Source organism: Mya arenaria, chromosome 10 (assembly GCF_026914265.1).
Source record: "Mya arenaria isolate MELC-2E11 chromosome 10, ASM2691426v1".
Taxonomy (NCBI): Eukaryota; Metazoa; Mollusca; class Bivalvia; order Myida; family Myidae; genus Mya; species Mya arenaria.
Genome location: NC_069131.1, coordinates 72,708,381 through 72,730,585, shown reverse-complemented (window position 1 = coordinate 72,730,585; position 22,205 = coordinate 72,708,381). Strand labels below are relative to the sequence as shown.

Here is a 22,205-nt window from a genome sequence, read left to right as displayed (position 1 = left end):
TTAAAATCATTTTTATTTTCCAGCACCAGAGTTTGATCATTTACTAAAATCACCTATTATAACAATATCTATATGTACCATGACAAAGTAACATAATCATCTTTATTAATTGATTAACCTTTCCCTTAATTATTTATTTCCACTCTTATGCATGCTTCCTGTCTTCTGTGTATATCCTCTAACCAATTCGGTATGTTCTTATACATACACACAACACACAACAAATCAACTTAATTATAATTCTCACAACACAGGCTGAAGTTCTTCTGTCAATCATTGAAAACCTGGTTTTGTCGCATTACGGCATTTTTTGTTGGATTATTATGCTGCTATTTTCATTTTTGGCTACAGTGTACTTATGAGTTTTGTCCCATAATCATTTAAAAAACCACCTTGTTTTGGCTGTTAAGCAATATGCTCCTTAAAAGCTATTATATCACTTATTGAAGGTAGCCAATCAGCCGAAACTCTGCTATTAAATAAAAAAGGATATTTTTTCACCATTTAAAAGACATTAATTTTGTTTACAAAAAAACATCAGAATCATTGTTTATGCTGTTGGTATAGTTCTGATTGATTCAGATTGTATTTCAATCCTCCATGATATGAATAAATGAGCTTTAAGCATTCAAATTAATGCTTTAAATATTACCAAAATGAAAAAGGCCAAGCTTTTCAAAAAGCACTGCCTTTTTTATTTTGATTCTGTGAAATCATTAATGTTCGTGGGGCATTAATGTTTGTGGTTTTCGTGGGTTGGGTGATCCACAAATTCAAGATCCCACGAAATATTGACCCTTTATTCCCTTTTTCAATTGCCATGTTATGTACATACTCTAGTTTATTCGTTACAGGGGCCGCAGTACACATCGTAAATATCCGTCTAACTGTATATCTTACTATCATTGTTTTATTAATATATTATATCAGCCTTTAACAAATAATAAACCAAATCATTTTAATGTGTTTTTATGAAACAAATGACAGTTGCACGTGCCTTAACATGTGCTGTTCATTATAAGGTTTACAAAATAAGTGATGAGTGTCGGTTCTTGATGTTATTTCTTTAATGAAATAATTATTCGATTACATCAGAGGTTACTGAGCACCCAATGTGACAATGTACAAAACAAAGCCTTCAATATACTTATTAAACAAAAACGTGTGTATAAATATTGAAATGAGATGATATTCAAAAGTGATTGAATTTGTAAACATCAGCTATCTTTAAAGATTGTTGACTCAAATATATTGACCTTCTCGGTGTTTTCACAGTTTGCAAAATTCTTAATTGGCATTCAATGGCTTCGTCTATCTGTATTAAGGATCAGGGTACATCTTCTTTATGACCTTAATTTTAATTTCCAATTAAATCGATAATTGACATGGATATATGCACTAATTGGCATTTGTACCACTTTAGCGAGTGTCATAAACCGAGTGACGTAAACAACGGAAATCACGGGCCAGCGCGTGGAATGCAGTCGATGTAGGACGATCGCAATTTCGATTATATTTTTTTTCAAAAACGAAAAACCACTAATTCAAGTACCCACAGAATTGTAATTTTTTGGCAAACCACGAAATTTCATGCCAATGAATATAAATGATTTCACAGTATTAAATATTTATTAATACATCAATAATGTGTTTGTCTGTGATTTGTAGACCAATTTCGGCAGCTCCACTCGCAGTTCAAGGATGAATCTGGCATTCGTTTCTCTAAGGTAAATATTCCTGTCATCAGAACCTGATTCATCTTAGTTTACACTAATTCACCTGAAACATGATATAAATTATGAGAGTCTATTTTTTCTGGCTAGAAACCATTTTTTGAGATCTTACACTTTAAAAGTTTTTCCAGTAATATCTTCTCAAACAAATTTCATTTGCTGCAGAAGAATACATTGAATTATCTTTTCAAAGAAAAAAGTCAAATCTTGGTAATTTCTCAGAATAAGCCTTATACATATTGAAATGAAACTTTTAACACGTGTTTCCAGAGACTAAATACACATGTACAACAAGGCCCAATACTCTGGCTCAAGTAATGGTAGAGTTATGTCCCTTGTTGAATTACAAACAACAGACGAGCATTGGCATTTATTCCACGGCTGTCTTGTTAACTTTTTACACTAAGGTGGCCAATGCAAGCATATGATGAAAATTAAAAGTTATATTGATGATAATAGAAAACTGTTAAACTTTTATTATCCAGCTGGAAGAACAACTGCTTGAGTTTCACATGTCAAACCTGGAGTTTGCTTGTGGGAGTCGACTGTCCGAGGTGTCTGCACTCCATTGGGATCAAAACGACGACCTCCCGCAGTTCTCCGGTCCGCCAATCACGATAAATGGCAACTTTGAGAAAATACTTGCATCTCTTGCAGAGGGGATTGATATTGTTAAAAACTGTCCGGTAAGCAGTCACTTGAAATATATATAAGCTGTTTTTATAGGGGTCTTTAAAATGAGCTGATTAAAGACGCTACCACTATGTGTTTACAAGGAATAAGGACTGTCTCATAGATTAGCTCAATTGAGAACCTCAACAGTGGAGAAAATTTAACAAGCCCGCAAGCACTTGTAAGATTATTTCTAGGCTTGCTCTCTTTCTAAGATTTATGCAACTGGGTTTGTTAAAAAAAATGCTTGGCATAAATGTAACAATTCAGGCATATTCATCTAAAAGTCTATTATCAATGACTGCCTTATCATTGTTTATTCCGATATTTTATAAATCATATACAGATATATTGGCCCTGAAACAAACAAAATATTCTTGTCATGGTATCGTTTCCTATACAGGTGTTGGGAAAGTGTGTAACAAGTCGGGTAGCTCAGTCCGTAGAGCACTCGCCCAGTTAGCCAGGGTTGCTGGGTTCAAGCCCCGGTTTGGCTGCAAATTTTTCTCACCCTTAGACATACTGATACAATTTATTAAGGCTGCCATAGTAATTGTTCAAGTTGTGCATAAACAGTGAAATCTGTTTTTAGCTCTACTGGCCAAAGGCCAGAAGAGCTTATGCGATGGTAATGTGTACGTAGTATGTGCATCCGTGCGTCCGTGCGTCTGTAAACAATTGCTTGTGAACACGATTCAGTCTTCAGTTTTGATTGTATCTCGATGAAACTTGTACAGTATCTAGATATCCATTAGAGCTGGGTTCCTTTCGAAAATCAGCCAGATCCGCCCACACATGCCTAGATTATGGCCCTTGATAGTATAAAAAAATGCTATTGTGTAAACAATTGGTTGTGAACACGATACAGTCTTCAGTTTTGATTGTATCTCAATGAAACTTGTACAGTATCTAGATATCCATTAGAGCTTGGTTCCTTTTGAAAACCAGCCAGATCCGCCCATGAATGCCTAGATTATGGGCCATGAAAGTTTTCAAGAAATGCTTTCTATTTTTAGTCAGGTCTGGCTGAGCGAATTCTATTTTTAGCCAAGTTTACATGTACATGTAAATTCAAGTCTAGAGTTAAGGGAGACAATTTGCAAGTCTAGGATTTTGAGAGACAATTTGCTTTTTGCTTCTGCAGTTGATTTTGTGAATTACTCTGCCTTGTTCTTGTTGAAAGCCCAAAGGCCATTTTTTAGCTTTAAGTTCTGTAGTTTGTGCATTCATCTTAACAAAATTGGTTGTGAATGTTTAAGTTATGCACCTGGTGTCATTACTGGCCACACCCAGGGTTCACAGGTTTGGTAAACATAAATCTGGAAAGGTTTGAAAACCTTTTTGTGTGTTCGTGCATCCATCTCAGCACAATTGATTGTGAATGTTTGTTCAATTTGATCAATGTTGTCCTAGGATGCCCTTGACCTTTTAACCAACTTTTTTCAACTTTTAAAATTACAGAAATTTTAACTATGAGTACAGTTTTGAAAACATTTTTTTTTTTTTGTCAGATGACTTTTACTTGGCACATATTAAAATAGTTCATGCAACTAATCTGCTTACAATACTTTCTGGGCTCAGATGTTGAACGTGCTACGTTTTCAGGTAACCCAAACACAAAACATAAACTATATGTCTGTTGCCTTTTACCCAGGATACATACATGCTCTGGATTGAGATGACCACAAAAGCCATGCCAGTAGAGCATAGGCCCTTTTGGGCCTCTTGTTTTATATTAAGATATAGAAAGAAAACCATTTTCAGTGGAGATTGTCTGTGACTGAAGGGTACAATTTCACAAACTGTAATATTTTATCTGCCTTTGATTTATAACCAGAAGTTTACATATATTGTTGAAATTATTTTTACCTGAATTTAAATATAGAGACAGAAATTATTATTATATATTAAAAGTTACATTTTGTGGAAAATTCTGATGAAGCTTCTGAGAAAAGTGATAACTTAGTTATTGAAGTTTTTATTAATTACATAAATTATAGATTTCACTGTTTCTAGTAAATGGTGTAAAATCAGTGCTATGGTTAAGCAGTATTTTCATTGAGTCGTTTTATGTTTTTCAGGTGACCAGTATAGACTACACTGGAGATGTTATAACTGTGACAGGTGGCAGTCAACAGTTCCAGGCTTCTAAGGTATGCCTTTGCTTGTTTAAATATAACTTAATAGTTCAAAACTATGAAATAACATTTTGAAGGAATAAGAAGGTGTATGAGGTGTCATTTTGATGAATTTGCCACTGTGAAGTCATTAACAAATGTTGGTGCATCTACAATGTTCAGTGTTTTTTGCTTATTATTTTGTTAATGGGGCTGGGACCTTTCAGAGAATTACGGACACTACGGACCATGGACATTACGGACCAGACATTACGGACCAGATTTAGGGACACTACGGACCAGATTTAGGGACATTACGGACCATCTTCGGAATCTTACGGACCATGATTTAAACAATTTTTTTTAAATTAATCACTCATTAGTTTATAATTTGTTAATAAATACTTGAATATGAGTGCTCAGTATGACGTTATATCTTCCATAAAATTGAAAAATCCCGTGAAGTTCGAATAGATCTCGATATAAAATCATGTGAAATTCCAAAAGGTGTTAAAGACCTATGCATTTATAACAATAATGAACGAAATTTGAAAGATCGGCAGTTAAATCAGTTAAAAGCAACAGAAGAAATATTTTCCAAAACAGTTTATTTACCAAAATAAATCGAGCATATATTAAATAAACGATGTGTGTTTGTTGCAATTCTTGCAAAACTGATGTTTAAAACTGGCAATTTCTGTTGCCTTAATTAGTGTTTATTAGTTATAATTGTACCCGCAATTATCGGCGGTATATTACAAAAGAAACAAACATTATACTGACAACCTTTAATTGGCAATCATAAAAGTGTGAAAACCCATTGTAACGGCGCACTTTCACTGAACCCACGGCTCAATACACAATCCGACTGGTAGGTTACATTGCCATTTATCATTTTGGCTCAGATTTAGCGGAAAATGAGGTTATGGCATGTTGACATTACAAACCAGTCGAGTGTAATTCGTTGATCTTGTTCAAACGTAAGTAAAAAAGTTAAAGGTTATACTTTTGGTTTGGACACTAAAAATAAGTCAAAGAATTCGCAGTCAAGACGGAAGCCTATATATGCAACTGCAACCTATCTTTGTAAAAATCCAAGCTGCAACCTATCATTTTCATTTCGTTCTCATATCTTTTAAAATCATTAATATATTTGTTCACAAATACCAGTACCTGTTATATTTAAACAAAACTTAAGTGTTTTATGCGGTTTTCCCGAACCTTTATCTCATTTTCTACTAAATCTGAGCCAAAATGATAAATGGAACTGTAACCTTCCAGTCGGATTGTGTACATGTTGGAAACATTGCAGAAGTGTTCTCGAAAACGGTATCAATTTCAAGGAAAATATGGATATGTAAATACACACTAGGTAGGTAGGCATATGATAGGCTATGTTTAAATTCCAAGAAACTATCATAATTATAGATATAACGTTGATTTTCGGCTCGAGTCGAGCGTTTTGGTGACGCCATCTTGCACTGAAACCAACCATTTGGTCACGTGGATTCCCCGCCTTGACTGAACCTTTCAATTAAAACAGTTGAAACGGAAAACAAACAAATATGACGATTCAAAGTTTATTTCAGAAAGCAATCGATCACATATGAAAACATTAATATTCACATTTACAATTATAGGATAAACACATATTTCGTTCATTATTATTCAAATTATTATAATATTTTATTAAAAATACATTGATGTTTAACATTGGAATTTCCTGGATTTTTCAGTTACATTAAAGATAATTTTCATACTGAGCACTAATATTCAAGTATTTATTAACAAATTTAAGACTAATGAGTGAATAAATTAAAAAAAAAATGTTTAAAAACATTATAAATGATGGTCCGTAAGTTTCTGAAGATGGTCCGTAATGTCCCTAAATCTGGTCTGTAGTGTCCCTAAATCTGGTCCGTAATGTCTGGTCCGTAATGTCCATGGTCCGTAGTGTCCGTGACCCCTTTCAGATTGGGAAAACTGTGTCATTTTGAATAAAGTTGGGAAATACTAATTTGCCTAGAAATGAATAAGAATGCTTTAAAAAATAAACAGAAAAGATATAAGAATGTACTTTAAAGTGTTTTGTTTGAGAATAAACTATCTCTTACATAGAAAAACTGTTTGGGTTTGTTTTTTTATTGTATTGAAATAAAAGTAATAAAACCGGCCCCAAATGGTTAGAAAATAAACGCTACAGTCGAAACCTCTTGATATCACTTGGCTCTATTTCCTTTTTTGGCATGAACTAGATGTTAAGGACTGATTTTGTTTTACTCTGTGTAAGCATTCAGTCTTGGCTTGATATTCGCAGGGCTCGGAGTATTTAACGGGGTTTGCTTTTCTTCAAGCACTGGAAAAATAACAAGATTTAGTGCTCAACACAATTTTTTTTTATAGTACAGTAAACTTAAATTAATCAAGGTACAACGCATTATATATTCAGATAAATATTGATTAAACCGTTTGTTCATAATTTTCAATGTAATTCATCAATTTCCTCAGGTGGTTGTATGCGTACCCCTGTCAGTTCTGAAAGACGGTGAGATCAAATTCACTCCGGCCCTTCCAGAGGATAAAACCATCAGCCTGGGTTGTGGCCATGTGGAAAAGGTAAAACAGCTGTTCTCAATTTTTTAAAGAGTAATAATTGTCTGATTTTATTTAACCAAATAATCGACTTAAACCTGATTTTTTAATGAAATAGAAAATAGTTTGAAGTGATTATCATAAAGATACGTTTAGTTTCCTATTAAAAAAATCAGAACTCTTCAACAAGAGAACAGTACTGAAATTGTACCAAAACAGTGAGCTTAGCCTGATGTGTTTATATTTATATGTATTGTTTACTTTAGATTGTGTGAGAAATTGGAGGCTTGTGTCATTAATAATCAGGGGCAGTGCAGGAAGGATGTTACGCCATATTAGAACACAGTTAGATTTGTCTATGTTACCGTAATGCTGGGCTCTCGATGTGTTGTGTTAGAATATACACTAATTATTGTAACTTGATCCCATATACAGCTTTCAATAAATATAAATGAGTGTGTAGCCCACCTCAATCTAACCCTGCCCCCCTTTTTTTAACAGGTGATGTTGAAATTTGACCGAGCATTCTGGGAAGGGAAGGTTAGGGGCGGAGCGATGTTTGGGTGTGTTTCCACGACAACAGGGGAGAGAACAATGTTTGATGTATTCTATGACATTTCTCAGGTATGTACAGGGCTGGTTCAATCTGTCATAAGTGTGTAAGATAATATTGAATGTGAACCAAGATGTGTTTAATTTAAACCTAAAAGCTTGTCTCTTGTTTATGAAAAAAGTTACATGTGTTTCATCAATCATTAGAACAAAATATTTCTACTGGTAAAGTTTCTTTGAATATTTTTAAAATCTTTATGGGGAGTTATTTAATATATGCATTATTTTATTTTTAGTGATGGTAAGAAGTACTTGAGAATCGCTTTCACCAATTTTACCGATTTTACTACTCGTTGCCATCCCTAGTTAATTTAAGTTACAAATTCATAAAATTGCTAAATAGTCATAGTATAATTTTGTTCTATTAACTCACTTTAATATATCAAGTCATAATAGTATAATAGTAGCATTGTTATCACGAACCATGGTTTATAGGTCTGTGTCATGGTGTTATTAAAAAATGTAATCCATGCAAAAATAATATAATATAATTTTTAATCAATATAAATTACACACTGAAATAATCTCAATGTAAATATTTTAAATTTAATATTTGAGAGAAAAATATGTATAGTTGAATATTGGTCAATTCCAGTTCTTGTCCAACTGAAATTATTTCAATAAATTCGAATTCATGTGCAGAAGTTTCTAGATTTTACTGCTTTATAGGTTATGTATTTAAAGGAATCATTCTTTTTCATTTCAGAAGGGCCAGGCAATGCTGTGTACATATATATCCGGGGAGCGAGTTGAGAAGATCAGAGGTCAGACTGACCAGCAAGTGGTTGATGCCTGTGTCCAGTGTCTCAAGAATATGTTCAAGGTCAGTTTTTAAGGTGTTTCGAGGGAGATGGGTAACAAGTACTTATATATCTGGGGAAAAGAATTAAAGAGATTAGAGGTCAGACTGACTATGGGTTGTCAATGCTAGAGTCACGTATCTAAAAAACATGTTTATGTTTTAAAGGGGTTGATTGGGGATTGAGGGATTGATAAAAAACTTGTATATCACACCTCCAACATAAAGTACGCAACACCATTGGGTCACCAAATTAAACATCTAAACATGTAAACAGGTTGTCAACATGATATAAAGTTACGGCAAACATGTGATAATTTCTTGGGTCGATTCCGGGACACTCGTCGTAATGTCAACGCACACTAGGGGGGTCCGGCGGCATGCCCCCCCTGAATTTTTTTAAATGGGGAACGACTGTGATGCATTCGAGAGCATATCTGGGGCTATTTTAGTCGTTTTTAACGTCGGGAAAATGCACCTATTTTCACTGCCAAGACGTATTTTTTACTTGACATGGTTTGTTTTTTTCTGCATTTTCTTGAAAAAATAAAACCACCAGATATTTTCCCAGGCTTTAAATGAAGTGATAACCAGGAGGATATGCAGTCTACTTTCGGTTTCATCAAAACAGGAAATAAAGAACTATATTGGCACCTTTTTTCCCGAGCCTTTGAGAACATGCGTTACAAAATATTTAAGTTCAAAACACTAAAATTCCATATGGACGCGTAAGTTGTTTAAAGTTGTTTTAAGTATAACGACGTATCAACTTTGAAAATTGAATGGAATATGGGATGTTTTCCGTGTTTTAATTTTGTTTTTTTACTCATTTTGTCACTTTCTTTGAACTTACCTTCATGCTCGTTTGTCGGTAAATGTGTGAAAAATATCAATTCATCAATTAAAAGCTATCATTCATAAGACCAAACAAATCCATATGAAAACAATGATTTTTTATACAAGTACCCTCCCCGACTCGTTAAGCACAACAGTAGGCCAAGAGATCAATTATCGGGTGATTGACGATGACCTCGACGACACACGTAGCAATTAACAGTTTAGTGTGAACTTGTCCTGTGTTTTACGCCCAGTGTCCTGGACAGGCGAAATAGCTGACTTACATTGGTAAAATGAAGATGATCGATTCTGAGATCTTTGTTTTTGTTTTTTTATGACTTTCCGGGACAAACATGCACCCTCCGTGACAGAGATACGATTTCCGGGATAATCCAGGACGTCTGGGACGTTATCACATGTATGAGTTACGGGGTTAGTAGGTGACCCGATATGGGATAAACAGGGGGCAGGTAACCATAATATCTGGTGAGAGCTGAGAGGATAAGATGACATCTTGATCAGCAAGTGTTCTATCCTTGATTCAAGTGTCTCAAGGAAATGGTCAAGCCATAGGGATTTGTTGGGGAAAAGACAAGTACTTATATATCTGGAAAAAAAGTTTAAAAAGATCAGAGGCCAGACTGACCAGCAAGTGTTCAATGCTTTTGTGTTGTGTCACAAGAATAAGTTCAAGATCATTACCATCTCCGTTAGATCAACTTTCATTATCTACCACACAGGACGTTCCTGCTCCCACCCAGTTTTTCATTTCCCGCTGGTACGAGCGACCCAATGTTGGCATGTCCTTTTCTTACATTCCCGTTGGGGCTGGTGCTGACGCCTTCGCCAATATGGAGAGAGAGGTGTCAGAGAAGCTCTTTTTTGCAGGAGAGGTGAGATTTTACATTTATAAAATTTGATGAAAATATGAATACAATTGTTGAGTGCATAGTGAATCTACTAGTCCTCAATACAATTTTTGCATTGTTCTTGTGGTTGTTCAACAAGTTTTCTTTTATACCTTTTTCTTGGAAATGCACGAGTGTGCTAGATTTATTTTTCAAAAGAAATGAATTTTAGTATTCATCAACTCACTCTTAATTTATTTTTTGTTTAGGAATAAGATTGAAGATGTAATAATATATATATAGATATAAAAAGTATTGATTTTACATCCTGATTATTATACATTGCTAGGCAACAAGTGGGCAGTTCCCCCAGACGCTGACTGGCGCATACATGAGTGGTCTTCGGGAGGCGGAAAAGATTTACCGGTCACTGGGTGATATCACGTGATCACAATCATGACCTTGTGATTACATTAATGGTCATGTGATCACTGTCACAGTCATGTGATTGCATTATGATCATGTGATTACTGTCAAAGTCATGTGATTGCATTATGGTCATGTGATCATTGTCAAAGTCATGTAATTGCATTATGGTCATGTGATCACTGTCATAGTCATGTGATCACTGTCGCTGTCATGTGATTGCAGTTATGGTCATGTGATTGCATTTATGGTCTTGTGATCACTGTCGCTGTCATGTGATTGCAGTTATGGTCATGTGATCACAGTCATGATCATGTGATCAGCTATGGACATCTGATCACAGTCTAGTACTGGTCATTTGAATTTGTCACTGGCATGATATAGCCATTACTGAAAACACTTGTTTTGGGGGAGAAATTCTTCAGACTTCTTGGACGTCTTGAACACATTTTAATTGACTTGACAACCATGTTAAACAAATAATGACATGCTAAAACTTTTTCCTATATAGATGTTGAATCCAAATGTATTCATACCACACTATTTGATATAGTGAGTGTACATGTAGTTGTGTATATAGAATTTTGTAAATCCGTAATGATTAGGAGTGTTGTGTTCATAGGTAAGATCCAGTTATCATGTTGGTGATTTTTTTTATTGGAAGAACAGTTAGTGTTTTGTCATTAGTCCATATAAACTATTCTACATCTCCCAGCCTTGGACGTGAACCTATCGATTACTTACTGTCTGGATTGGCTGTCAAAGGATATGTGTTATAAGGTTATAAACTGCTGTCAATATGAAATGATTTTAAATTGACGATATATTTTCAACTATATTTGTTAATGTGCAATCATGTTTGCTGGCACCGGAAGTGAATCTTCTGCAGGCAACACAATTCAAATGAACACAGCTTTCTGACATAGAAAATTATTTTAAAAAAATCCATATAATTTCTTGGTGGAGTTTGTCATAGGGTTAAATGAACATGGAAATGGCAACTACCACTTCCATGAAAAGCGTATTACTTGCTTACAAGTATAGCCAATTTGTTCAGAAGTTGTATTTTGTGGAATATTGTACCTATAATTACCTGTACACATTTTTCTCAATCTGATAGACATTCCTAATGTTATGTGTGTTATGACATCATCAGGTAATGTACAGAATGATGCACTTTGTTTTCCTGGTCCCCAAAACCGACAGTTTTGAGATCCATATGTTGAATACCTTAGTCTACGATATCTGATTGTGTTTTTCTTTGTCTGGAGTGTATTTTTAAGGCGGCATCATAAATATGCCGACATACAGCGTTGCCCATGCAGCACTTGCAAGTCGTAATTACGCCTCAATTAAACAGCCGAATTGTTTTATTTATAAAGTATAACCCTGCTCTGTTAGAAAAACCTGTAGTTCTTTCATGAAAAACTGTTTATATAAATTGGTATCATTTTCTGTCAGTTTATGTCCAGTATCGTTGTTCTGTCTAAAGAAATGAAATGTTTACCATAAGTATTGTTTACACATTGGTCTTTTGCCTGGTAACAGACTCTGTATGATATTGTAGTTATTTTCCATACATTTGATGCAATCTGCAAAAACCAGGTTGAAAAAGACCTAATGCTTGAAATCATTTTGTTTTCAGCATGCTATGTTTTTAAGCACAACATTGGTTTTAATTTTACTGTGTCTTTGTTAATAAAACATGTTCAAGCTTAAAAAATCAGCATGTTGAAATAAAACGTCACTTCTCATTCGATCGTTTCACCCATGGCCTGGTTTTTGGAGATTGTTTGACAATTATTTGTATATACTCGTAATGTTAACCTTTTCTATGTTGTTGATATGTTTCAATTTTGTCAATGTTGTCTGTTGGAGTTTTGTTGTGTTAGATCAAATAATAGAATTAAATGTGTCCTGCCTTTCACAAAATGTATCATATTAATTCAGAAACAGTGTGGTCTAGATGTTGTGCAAAAATTAAAGGCACCAAAGCAACAGATAATGCAAATTATTTATTTTTTAAATAGAAAAAAAATATATAATTACAACATATTTTTTTTTATTAAAAGAAACCCAACCATAAATATATGCCCATGGCATTTTATATGTATATTCATAATTCTTGATGTTGTCACATTTATTTCAAAATTTGCTGCTTGTAAATGTGGTACTAGTGCTAAAATGTTTGTATAAGCAATGCTATAGGCTTTATTAATAGCATAGGGTTTTAGCTTAATGGTAATGGAAGGGTGCTGCACCCTGTTCTTTTTTGGAAAGCACCCTTCTGTCGCTATGGAGACCAGCATAGGCACCCTTCTGTCACTATGGAGACCAGCATGGGCACCCTTCTGTCACTATGGAGACCAGCATGGGCACCCTTCTGTCACTATGAAGTGCAGCATGGGCACCCTTCTGTTACTATGGAGACCAGCATTGGCACCCTTCTGCCACTATGGAGACCAGCATGGGCACCCTTCTGTTACTATGGAGACCAGCATGGGCACCCTTCTGCACTCATGGAGACCAGCATGGACACCCTTCTGTCACTATGGAGACCAGCATGGGCACCCTTCTGTCACTATGGAGACCAGCATGGGCACCCTTCTGCCATCATAGAATTCTATACTAAAAGAATAATTTCTTGTGTGTCAAATATTTCTTTTGTTTTGATTAAAACTTACAATTTGATTATAAATACATACACACTTTACCTATTTGGCAGTTGAAACTTGATATGACTTTGATTAAATACAAACTCATGTTCATTCCATTCATCAAGTTCTTTATAGCATTATACAATCCAACCTCCCTGCCCAAATTCTGCAGCACCATGTCCTTTTTTTAAAACCTGGCTGAATCCCAATAGCATGTTGTAACAATACACAGTATATATGTAAATTGTTATAGAGAAACAAATTTATCATCTTAAAGAACACAAATCATAACTAGTGTTAAAAATTGAAAATAATTTACTTGAATAATTTTAGAATATAGATGGTTTATATTTTTTCATAATTTGAAAGAACACCTGGCCCAAATTTCTCGTAACTTCTTAAGTCCCTTATGACAGGATTCAGCTAAACTCACTATTTTTGTTGTTCTATAATATGCGTTATATTTACTTCTTTTAGAGTTTTTATAAATTATATAAGAAAAATTTGTATGCTTATTAGAAGAAATCATTTTTCATTTATCAACATCCATTATTAGTATGTATTTTTTCTAATTGAAATAAGCGACTTAAGCTTGTTAAGCTTAAGAAGTTTTGAGAATTTGGGGCCAGGCCTCAATTCCTTGAATATTAAGCACTACACGGTTAAGCAGCTTAATTTAAGCCAAGTTTCTCACCTTATCTTGGTTTTCTAAATAATAAGATAGGTATTGGTGATAAAACATAAGGATTATTTCTTTTTAAACCCCAGAAACTGTAGAATATAAATATTAAACAAATTATACCCTCAAAAATAATGAACTTGGCTTAATACTGTCCTAAGGGACATATGACGCTTTGAGGAATTGTGGCCAGGAGAAGAATTCATGAAGCAACCTAGTGAACATTTTCGACTTAGTGAAAGGTTGCTATTTTTTTTACACTGATTATTTAAATACCATGTAATATTCATCAAATTTATTAATATGCATTTATTATTTAGACTTTTTTCTTGCTTACTTTTATATTTTTGGTGTAAAAAAAACATTGTAAGATTTCTGTAAGTTGAACTTATAAAAATTAATATTTCACTAATTTTTTTCCCACTAAGTTGCTTTGTTGGAACAGATTTGTTCTCAATAGTATTGTAATGTACATGTATGATTGTTTAGAAGATTTAGATATATATATATATTTGTTCAGAATGAAATGTTTTGCCAGATACCTCTCTTTATGTTGCTCATTGATAGATCAAATTTATATTTAATTTTGATATTTTATAAGAATTTTTACAAAGTTAACTTCGATTCATTTTATAGTTCTTGAAATAACCCTTATGCATATAGTGTTTGTAGTTTAGTTATACTGTATTTCAAGCAGTCTCAATGAATGTTGTCTGTTAGCTATATATATGAATTGAAAAAGATGCATACTCTAATTCTAATCAATTCTTTTTACTTAAAAGAAATAATTTGATATAAATATCCTTTTAATTTCAGCTTTATCTCAACTTGTTTGTTTTTCTGAAATTTCTAAGAATATATGTAAAAACAGAGATGGTGTCATCATCCGCCATGCTTTCATGCAAAATCTCTTCTGAGCCATATTTTAAATACCTTTTAAGAAATTGACATGAAACATGGTACACAAGTTCACTCTGACAATATGTGAGCTCCAAGACACATTTGGGACTCGGAATAAAATCTCAGTTGAGTTATGTCCCTTGCTGGATTAAGAAAAATAGTCATCTGGTAACGGTGCATTTTTACTTGAGTTTCACATTTTGTCCATCTTATTTATCATAAAAAATATCATTATGAGACATATTTATGTAACCTGAAGGTCCTTTATGACATAGATGTAAGTTTAGCACATAACTCTGTCCGGTGGTGGCCAACGTCAACTATTGCTTGAAACAGCATCTCCAAAACAGCTTGGACAAATTGGATGAAAGTTTTCTGCGATGTTCCTTAGGTGATGCCCTTTAAAAATTGTTATAATATAATTACATGCATAACTCTGGTTGCCATGGTAACCTAAAAGAAAACCTTTTAAAATCTTCTTGACAAAAACCGTAAAGCCTAGAGCTTAGATATTTGGTGTGTAATATTGTCTAGTAGTCTTCTTTCTACCAAGACTGTTCAAATTAAGCCCCTTGGGTCAGATTGATCATGCCCTGAGGGTCACCTGTTTTGCATAAAGATATATAAGGAAATCTTTGAAAATATTCTTGTCGGAAACAGACCTTGTTCAAATTATGCCCTGGGTGTGAAAACTGGCCCAGCAAGTTTCCTGCAGACTTATCTAGGAAATCTTTGAAAATCTACTTGTCTGTATCCGCTAGGTCCAGACCCTTGATATTTTGTATATATTATCATTTAGTGGTCCCCTACCAAGCTTGTTCAAATTATACCCCAGAGGTGAAAACTGGCCCCAACGTGGGCATCACTATATATATACTTATATAGGGAACTTGTTGAAAATCTTTTTCTCTAAAACCAAAATGCCCAGACCCTTAACCCTTAGGCTGCTGATGGCGATTTTAAAGGCTTTGCAAACAGCTTGGAACCAGACCAGACGCCGAGTAACTCGGCGCCTGGTCAGGTTCCAAGCTGTTTGCCACTCAGTCAATATATGCCCAAAGTTTTAAGTAAATTGAAAGAAATTTAGAATAAACCAGACGACATTTTTGAGCAGACGACAATTTACCCAGCATGCAAAGGGTTAATGTTTTGTCTACAGCATCATATGAGGGCTCTGCAAAATTTGTTCAAATTATGCCTTAGAGGTCAAAAATGGCCACGGGCCGGGGGTCACAAGTTTCCTACACACTAATGTAGGTAAATCTCCTAGTCTGAAACCACTACGCCCACACCCTTGATATTTTGTATGTAGCTTCATATAGTAGTCTTCTTTGAAGTTTGTTCAGTTGTGCCCCTGAGGTCAAAGCTGACCCCACCCTGGGCGTCTAAAGTTACTTTTATACATATATAGGGAAATGTTTGACACTTTTCTTGTCTGAAACCACTACGCCCAGAAACCAAAGCACTGCAATTTAGACCATAAGGGCAGTTATGAAAATAAATATCAATGTTATGCTTGGAAGACCTAGTGTGTGACCATTTGACCTGCTTTCTTATTGTTTGAAGCTATAGCAATGTATTTGGACCATGTGTACAGTTTCTGGCTAAGATAATTATAAACAATCGTCTGCTTGTGGTGCTTTTTTACTTTACATATTTTGTCTGTTGATTTTGACATGATTTTTTATAATATCCACAGTGACATTTTTCATAAGACAGGCAAATAACTCTTGCTAAGACATCTGTTGAGTTATGTTTCTTGGTTGACTAAAAAAAAGGGGAATTTTTGGAATCGTCTTGAGGTGCAATTTAAAGTTGAGTTTCATATTTTGTTAGTCATTTTTGTTTTTTAACTTAATTAGTTCTTCTGTTATTATATTCTAGTAAAATGAAATCTAAACTGATTTTATCAGATCAAAGTTGATATCTTAAAATCCACATTGTTTACTTTTTGGTAGAAATTGAAATATATGCCAATAATCGGATTTCGGATAATATTGTTGATCAGATAATATTATGAATGCATGTATATAAAAAGCATTGAGAGAAAAGACAATGTTGACTTTTCATATATATTCAATGAATTCTGGTTTATGTTTCAGATTGAACAAGCAAAAAAATGCGTATTTTGTATTTTTGTTTTTCGTATACTTTTGTTAGTAAAATAAAATTTATTATAATAATCAAATAGTTGTTATTGCTGCCCTGGATAGAATTGTTAAAGTCATATTCATATGAACTTAAGCTGACATGGTTAATCCAATACCTGTATTATTCGTATGATCATTAGCTAACATGGTTTATCCATTACCGGAATAATTCATATGATCATTAGCTAACATGGTTTATCCAGTACCGGTATTATTCTTATGATCATTAGCTAACATGGTTTTACCAGTACCGGTATTATTCATATGATTATTAGCTAACATGGTTTATCCAGTACCGGTATTATTCATATGATCATTAGCTAACATGGTTTATCCAATACCGGTATTATTCATATGAACATTAGCTAACATGGTTTATCCAATACCTGTATTATTCATATGATCATTAGCTAACATGGTTTATCCAATACCAGTATTATTCATATGAACATTAGCTGACATGGTTATCCAGTACCGGTATCATTCATATGATCATTAGCTTACATGGTTTATCCAGTACCGGTATTATTTATATGATCATTAGCTAACATGGTTTATCCAATACCTGTATTATTCATATGAACATTAGCTAACATGGTTTATCCAGTACCGGTATTATTCATATGAACATTAGCTAACATGGTTTATCCAATACCTGTATTATTCATATGATCATTAGCTAACATGGTTTATCCAATACCTGTATTATTCATATGAACATTAGCTGACATGGTTTATCCAGTACCGGAATAATTCATATGATCATTAGCTAACATGGTTTATCCAATACCTGTATTATTCATATGATCATTAGCTAACATGGTTATCCATTACCGGAATAATTCATATGATCATTAGCTAACATGGTTTATCCAGTACCGGTATTATTCTTATGATCATTAGCTAACATGGTTTTACCAATACCGGTATTATTCATATGATTATTAGCTAACATGGTTTATCCAATACCGGTATTATTCATATGAACATTAGCTAACATGGTTTATCCAATACCTGTATTATTCATATGATCATTAGCTAACATGGTTTATCCAGTACCGGTATTATTCATATGAACATTAGCTAACATGGTTTATCCAATACCTGTATTATTCTTATGATCATTAGCTAACATGGTTTATCCAATACCGGTATTATTCATATGGTCATTAGCTAACATGGTTTATCCAGTACCGGTATTATTCATATGGTCATTAGCTAACATGGTTTATCCAGTACCGGTATTATTCATATGAACATTAGCTAACATGGTTTATCCAGTACCGGTATTATTCATATGATCATTAGCTAACATGGTTTATCCAATACCGGTATTATTCATATGATCATTAGCTGACATGGTTTATCCAATAACGGTATTATTCATATGATCATTAGCTTACATGGTTTATCAACATTGTTCAAGTGCTTCCCTTGGGGTTAAAATTGCCCTGCCCTAGGGATCTTATTCTAATAAGAAAACTCTTTAAAACGGCATCTCCTACACCACAGTGCCAGTTTCACCCAAACTTCACAGGAATATATAATATATGCTCTGGCTGGCATAGATCTTAGTTTTTTGGTAGGTAGCATTACCTAGTGGTTCTCTACCATATTCCTTCAAAAAGTGGTTCAATGAAGAATGCCATGTCAGCTGAAAGGAAAATACTTGTCCGCATGTAGTAATATTGAGTTTTCAGATACTTTAACCTAAATGTAAACTGTGATAAAATAAAGGAATATTGAGTTGAGTTAAGTTGTAAACTCGTGGTTTCGTAAAACCTGAGAAGTTGGAAATCCAATAAAAGAAGTTATTTGGATTTAAATTCACCACAAGCATTTTATCGATTTGCAACTTCTTGCCTAACGTATTATTGACACTGAAGTAATCAAATAGTCGAGCTTAATTTACAATGTTCTATATTCTTATCACTGTGAACCAAATCGATACGTCATATAAATCACAACAAGGAAGGAAGGATTGCAGGGAGTTTGATCAGCGTTAATATTTAACCGTAGGCTAACATTTATAATCAGTTCTCCATAACTATGGTCTTAACCCGAAAATAAGAAGTCAGGATATTTTAAATAGGAAACTGTATTAAGTGACAAAGTTGTAGATTTTTTAAATGTCATTTTGGAAAGTTAAAATATTACGCAAATAAGTGTGCGGCAGGAACCTATTTTTACCTCGCGCTGTATAAAATGTGGTCATACCACGTGGTTTGTGACGTCACATATCGCGTTAAGTAAAAAGTGGCCTGATTCGAAAGGAAAACTGCTGTAAGTTATTTGTATTTTTCTATCAATTATAACGAACATAAAGCAGTCTAAGCGAACATAACGCAGTCTAATTGCATAGGTTTGTTTGTAATATTGTGGGCAAATGCTCAGAATGTATAAAAAATGTTTGTTATTAACAAAATCAAATCGCTTTCATGGACAAATAGATCTACAATCACACGCAACAATGCATATTCAGCCGGAAGATTTAAAGATCGTTCGATACTCCAAAAATAGCTCAAAATGAGGCTCAGTTGAAATAGAAATTATATGTAATTGTTGTATGTTACTATCGCGATAAGCAATATATGTTTGGTTATCGCATAAAGTTACTTGAGTAACACTGACACACCCTCGCAAGCGTTATTTTCCATGTTATGCGAGGCAACAGACACCATTTATTTAAATATTGATATGAAAAATAGTTTTGACCTATATCTCAGGAAATTCACTATAGACTTAGTAAAACAGTAATAATTAAGCATTGCACAAGTATGGATGAGAGAGTGATGATACATGTATGAACAATCGCACTGTTTGAATTTGATTTTCCTTTCCGAATCGGGCCGCTTCTTTTCTTTACGCTATGTCCAAATGTGGCGTCACATAGGACCACACTGTATACACTGCCTGAGCGCAGGATGTTATGGGAAATTTCACTAGATGTGCAGACAACAGTTCTTTTTTTTTCGACATACGGCGGCCAGTAGTCCGAAATAGAAAGCAAACGCCACTTCGTGCTGCAATCAACCTAAATCCGAAAGTGAACTTTTTCTAAGCTAGGTTTTTACACAAATCGTGAAAGTAAATGCATTGCATGCATGCAGTAGCTGTCCTGATGGCAAACGAACTAATTTAGGGTCAATAATTAAACACAAAAAATTCGAGTAACCCGTTCCTTCAAATAACTTGCCAATGATAGCACAAAATAGGAGCTTTGTACAACACTGTTGGGAATCGATCAACAGTCAATTGTATTAGAAATATCAGAAAAAAGTGACGTTCCAACTGAAAAAAAGCATTTTAAATTCTTAAAGGACAGACAAAATCAAAATATTGACCCCAGAGTCTTCTAGATTACTAATTCGAAAATACCATACTCTAACTGTTGACTGCTACCATGTATACAATTCTTTTGCTTGATGAAAATATCTCAAAATAAAAAAAAGATGAGATTAGCGATACGTATTGCTACTTTAGTATACATACCATATTTTAAGTCTTGTCGATTCACACGTACGAAGAATGTACAAATTGTATATTTTAGTATGTTATTCAAACTACTTTCAGTTCACTCGAGTACTAGTAAAGGATAAAACGTATATGTAAAATAAAGTCTGGAATGCAGTGCCTTAAAGTCTTAACATTCGCATACATTCGATAATTCAAATACAAACAAAAAGGAATGTAGCCAATAAGATAAAAGAGAAGATCAGCAGCTATGTCTCTATCAGAGACTAACCAGGAAGAAGAGGCTGCAGTAGTGGTAGGAATAGACTTTGGGACCACATACAGTGGCTATGCCTTTAATTTCACAAGTAACCCCACCTCTTTCTACACAGTCATAGGGGAGGAAAGGGAACCCACATGTGTGCTCCTTAACCCCGATAAGACATTTAGCGCGTTTGGTAAACAGGCACTTGAGAACTATGCAGAGTTAGAACCCGATGAACATCACTCGCATTTCTTTTTTCATCACTTCAAGATGAAACTGTATGAGTGTAAGAAACTAACAAGAGAAACGTCCATCCTTGATCAATCAGGAAAAGAAATGAAAGCAATGGATGTCTACAGCATTGTTTTGCAACATTTCAATAAAAGAATTATGCAGCATGTTAATGAAGTGAAATTTTATCAAACCAATGAAGGTTTTTCTTCAAAACACATTCTATGGATGCTATCAATACCCGCCATTTGGACAGATTCTGCCAGGCAGTTCATGCGAGAAGCTGCCACAAATGCTGGACTTGAAAATGTCAGGCTGGTTTTGGAACCGGAGGCTGGTGCTTTGTTTGCCATTGACAAACCACTTTACATGAGGGAGGACAAGTTTGCAGGCAAATTTCCAGTTGGACATAAATACATATTGGCTGACCTTGGTGGAGGAACTATTGACATTTGTGTTCATGAAATCCTTGCAGGTAGAAAACTCTGCGAACTCTACAGAGCTACGGGTGACTATGCTGGGGGCTCCAGAGTCAATCATGAATTTGAACAGTTCTTTGTGAGCGTGTTCGGGGCTCCAGCACTTGCTGATTTCAGAAGAAATTTTGCACAATCGTATCAGGAATTTATCCAGTGTATTGAAAGAAAAAAATGCATGTTTTCACAAAGCACAGACAAAATTACTTTAATACTTGATTCCGACTACGTGTCATTAGTGGAAAATGATAATGGCGAAACTATAGAGAAAATTATATCAGGCTCACAGTATAAATATCTAGTGCAATACCGCAAGGCAGGCCGCCGTCTAACTCTTTTAAATGTTGTTGTTAAACATTTCTTTGACAGCTCTGTAGATGTGATAATTGAAAAACTAAAGGAGATCCTATCATCTTGTCCTCTTGACAATATAACCACATTACTGCTAGTCGGAGGCTACTCTGAGTCACCTTATGTGAGAGAAAGAATAAAACAAGAACTTCCCAAACTGAGTACGGTGATAGTAGAAGACGGTAGACTGGCAGTGACGAAAGGCGCTGTGATGATGGGACGTAATCCCAGAAACATAATCCAAAGGAGGGCAAGATTCACATATGGGTTTAGACAGAATGCATTCTTTATAGAAGGGCTGCATTTAGAAAAGTTTAAGTACTACAAAGATGGGGAAGCCCGATGTGCAGGTGTTTTGTCAAGCTGATAAGGCGAGGTCAGCTCCTGCAGCACAGGCAAGAGTTCTC

The 22,205-nt window shown here is 34.5% G+C and overlaps 2 protein-coding genes across 2 annotated transcripts in view; both read left to right on the top strand.

Annotated features, from left to right (window-relative positions):
- Positions 1–17,049, top strand: part of LOC128206078 (lysine-specific histone demethylase 1B-like) — a 31,905-nt gene extending 14,856 nt beyond the window's left edge. Inside the window, exons 12-19 of the mRNA XM_052908224.1 lie at positions 1,669–1,727; positions 2,219–2,419; positions 4,487–4,558; positions 7,031–7,138; positions 7,616–7,738; positions 8,433–8,549; positions 10,103–10,255; positions 10,560–17,049. Coding sequence (XP_052764184.1) covers positions 1,669–1,727; positions 2,219–2,419; positions 4,487–4,558; positions 7,031–7,138; positions 7,616–7,738; positions 8,433–8,549; positions 10,103–10,255; positions 10,560–10,658 — 932 coding nt within the window. The 3' untranslated portion in view covers positions 10,659–17,049. The remainder of the gene's footprint in view (positions 1–1,668; positions 1,728–2,218; positions 2,420–4,486; positions 4,559–7,030; positions 7,139–7,615; positions 7,739–8,432; positions 8,550–10,102; positions 10,256–10,559) is intronic.
- Positions 17,050–19,293: 2,244 nt separating this feature from the next.
- On the top strand, positions 19,294–22,165 carry LOC128205013 (heat shock 70 kDa protein 12A-like). Its single transcript, XM_052906408.1, has 2 exons — positions 19,294–19,305; positions 20,596–22,165. The coding sequence occupies exon 2, from the start codon at positions 20,747–20,749 to the stop codon at positions 22,163–22,165; it is 1,419 nt and encodes a 472-aa protein (XP_052762368.1). The 5' UTR covers positions 19,294–19,305; positions 20,596–20,746.
- The last annotated feature ends 40 nt before the right edge of the window (positions 22,166–22,205 follow it).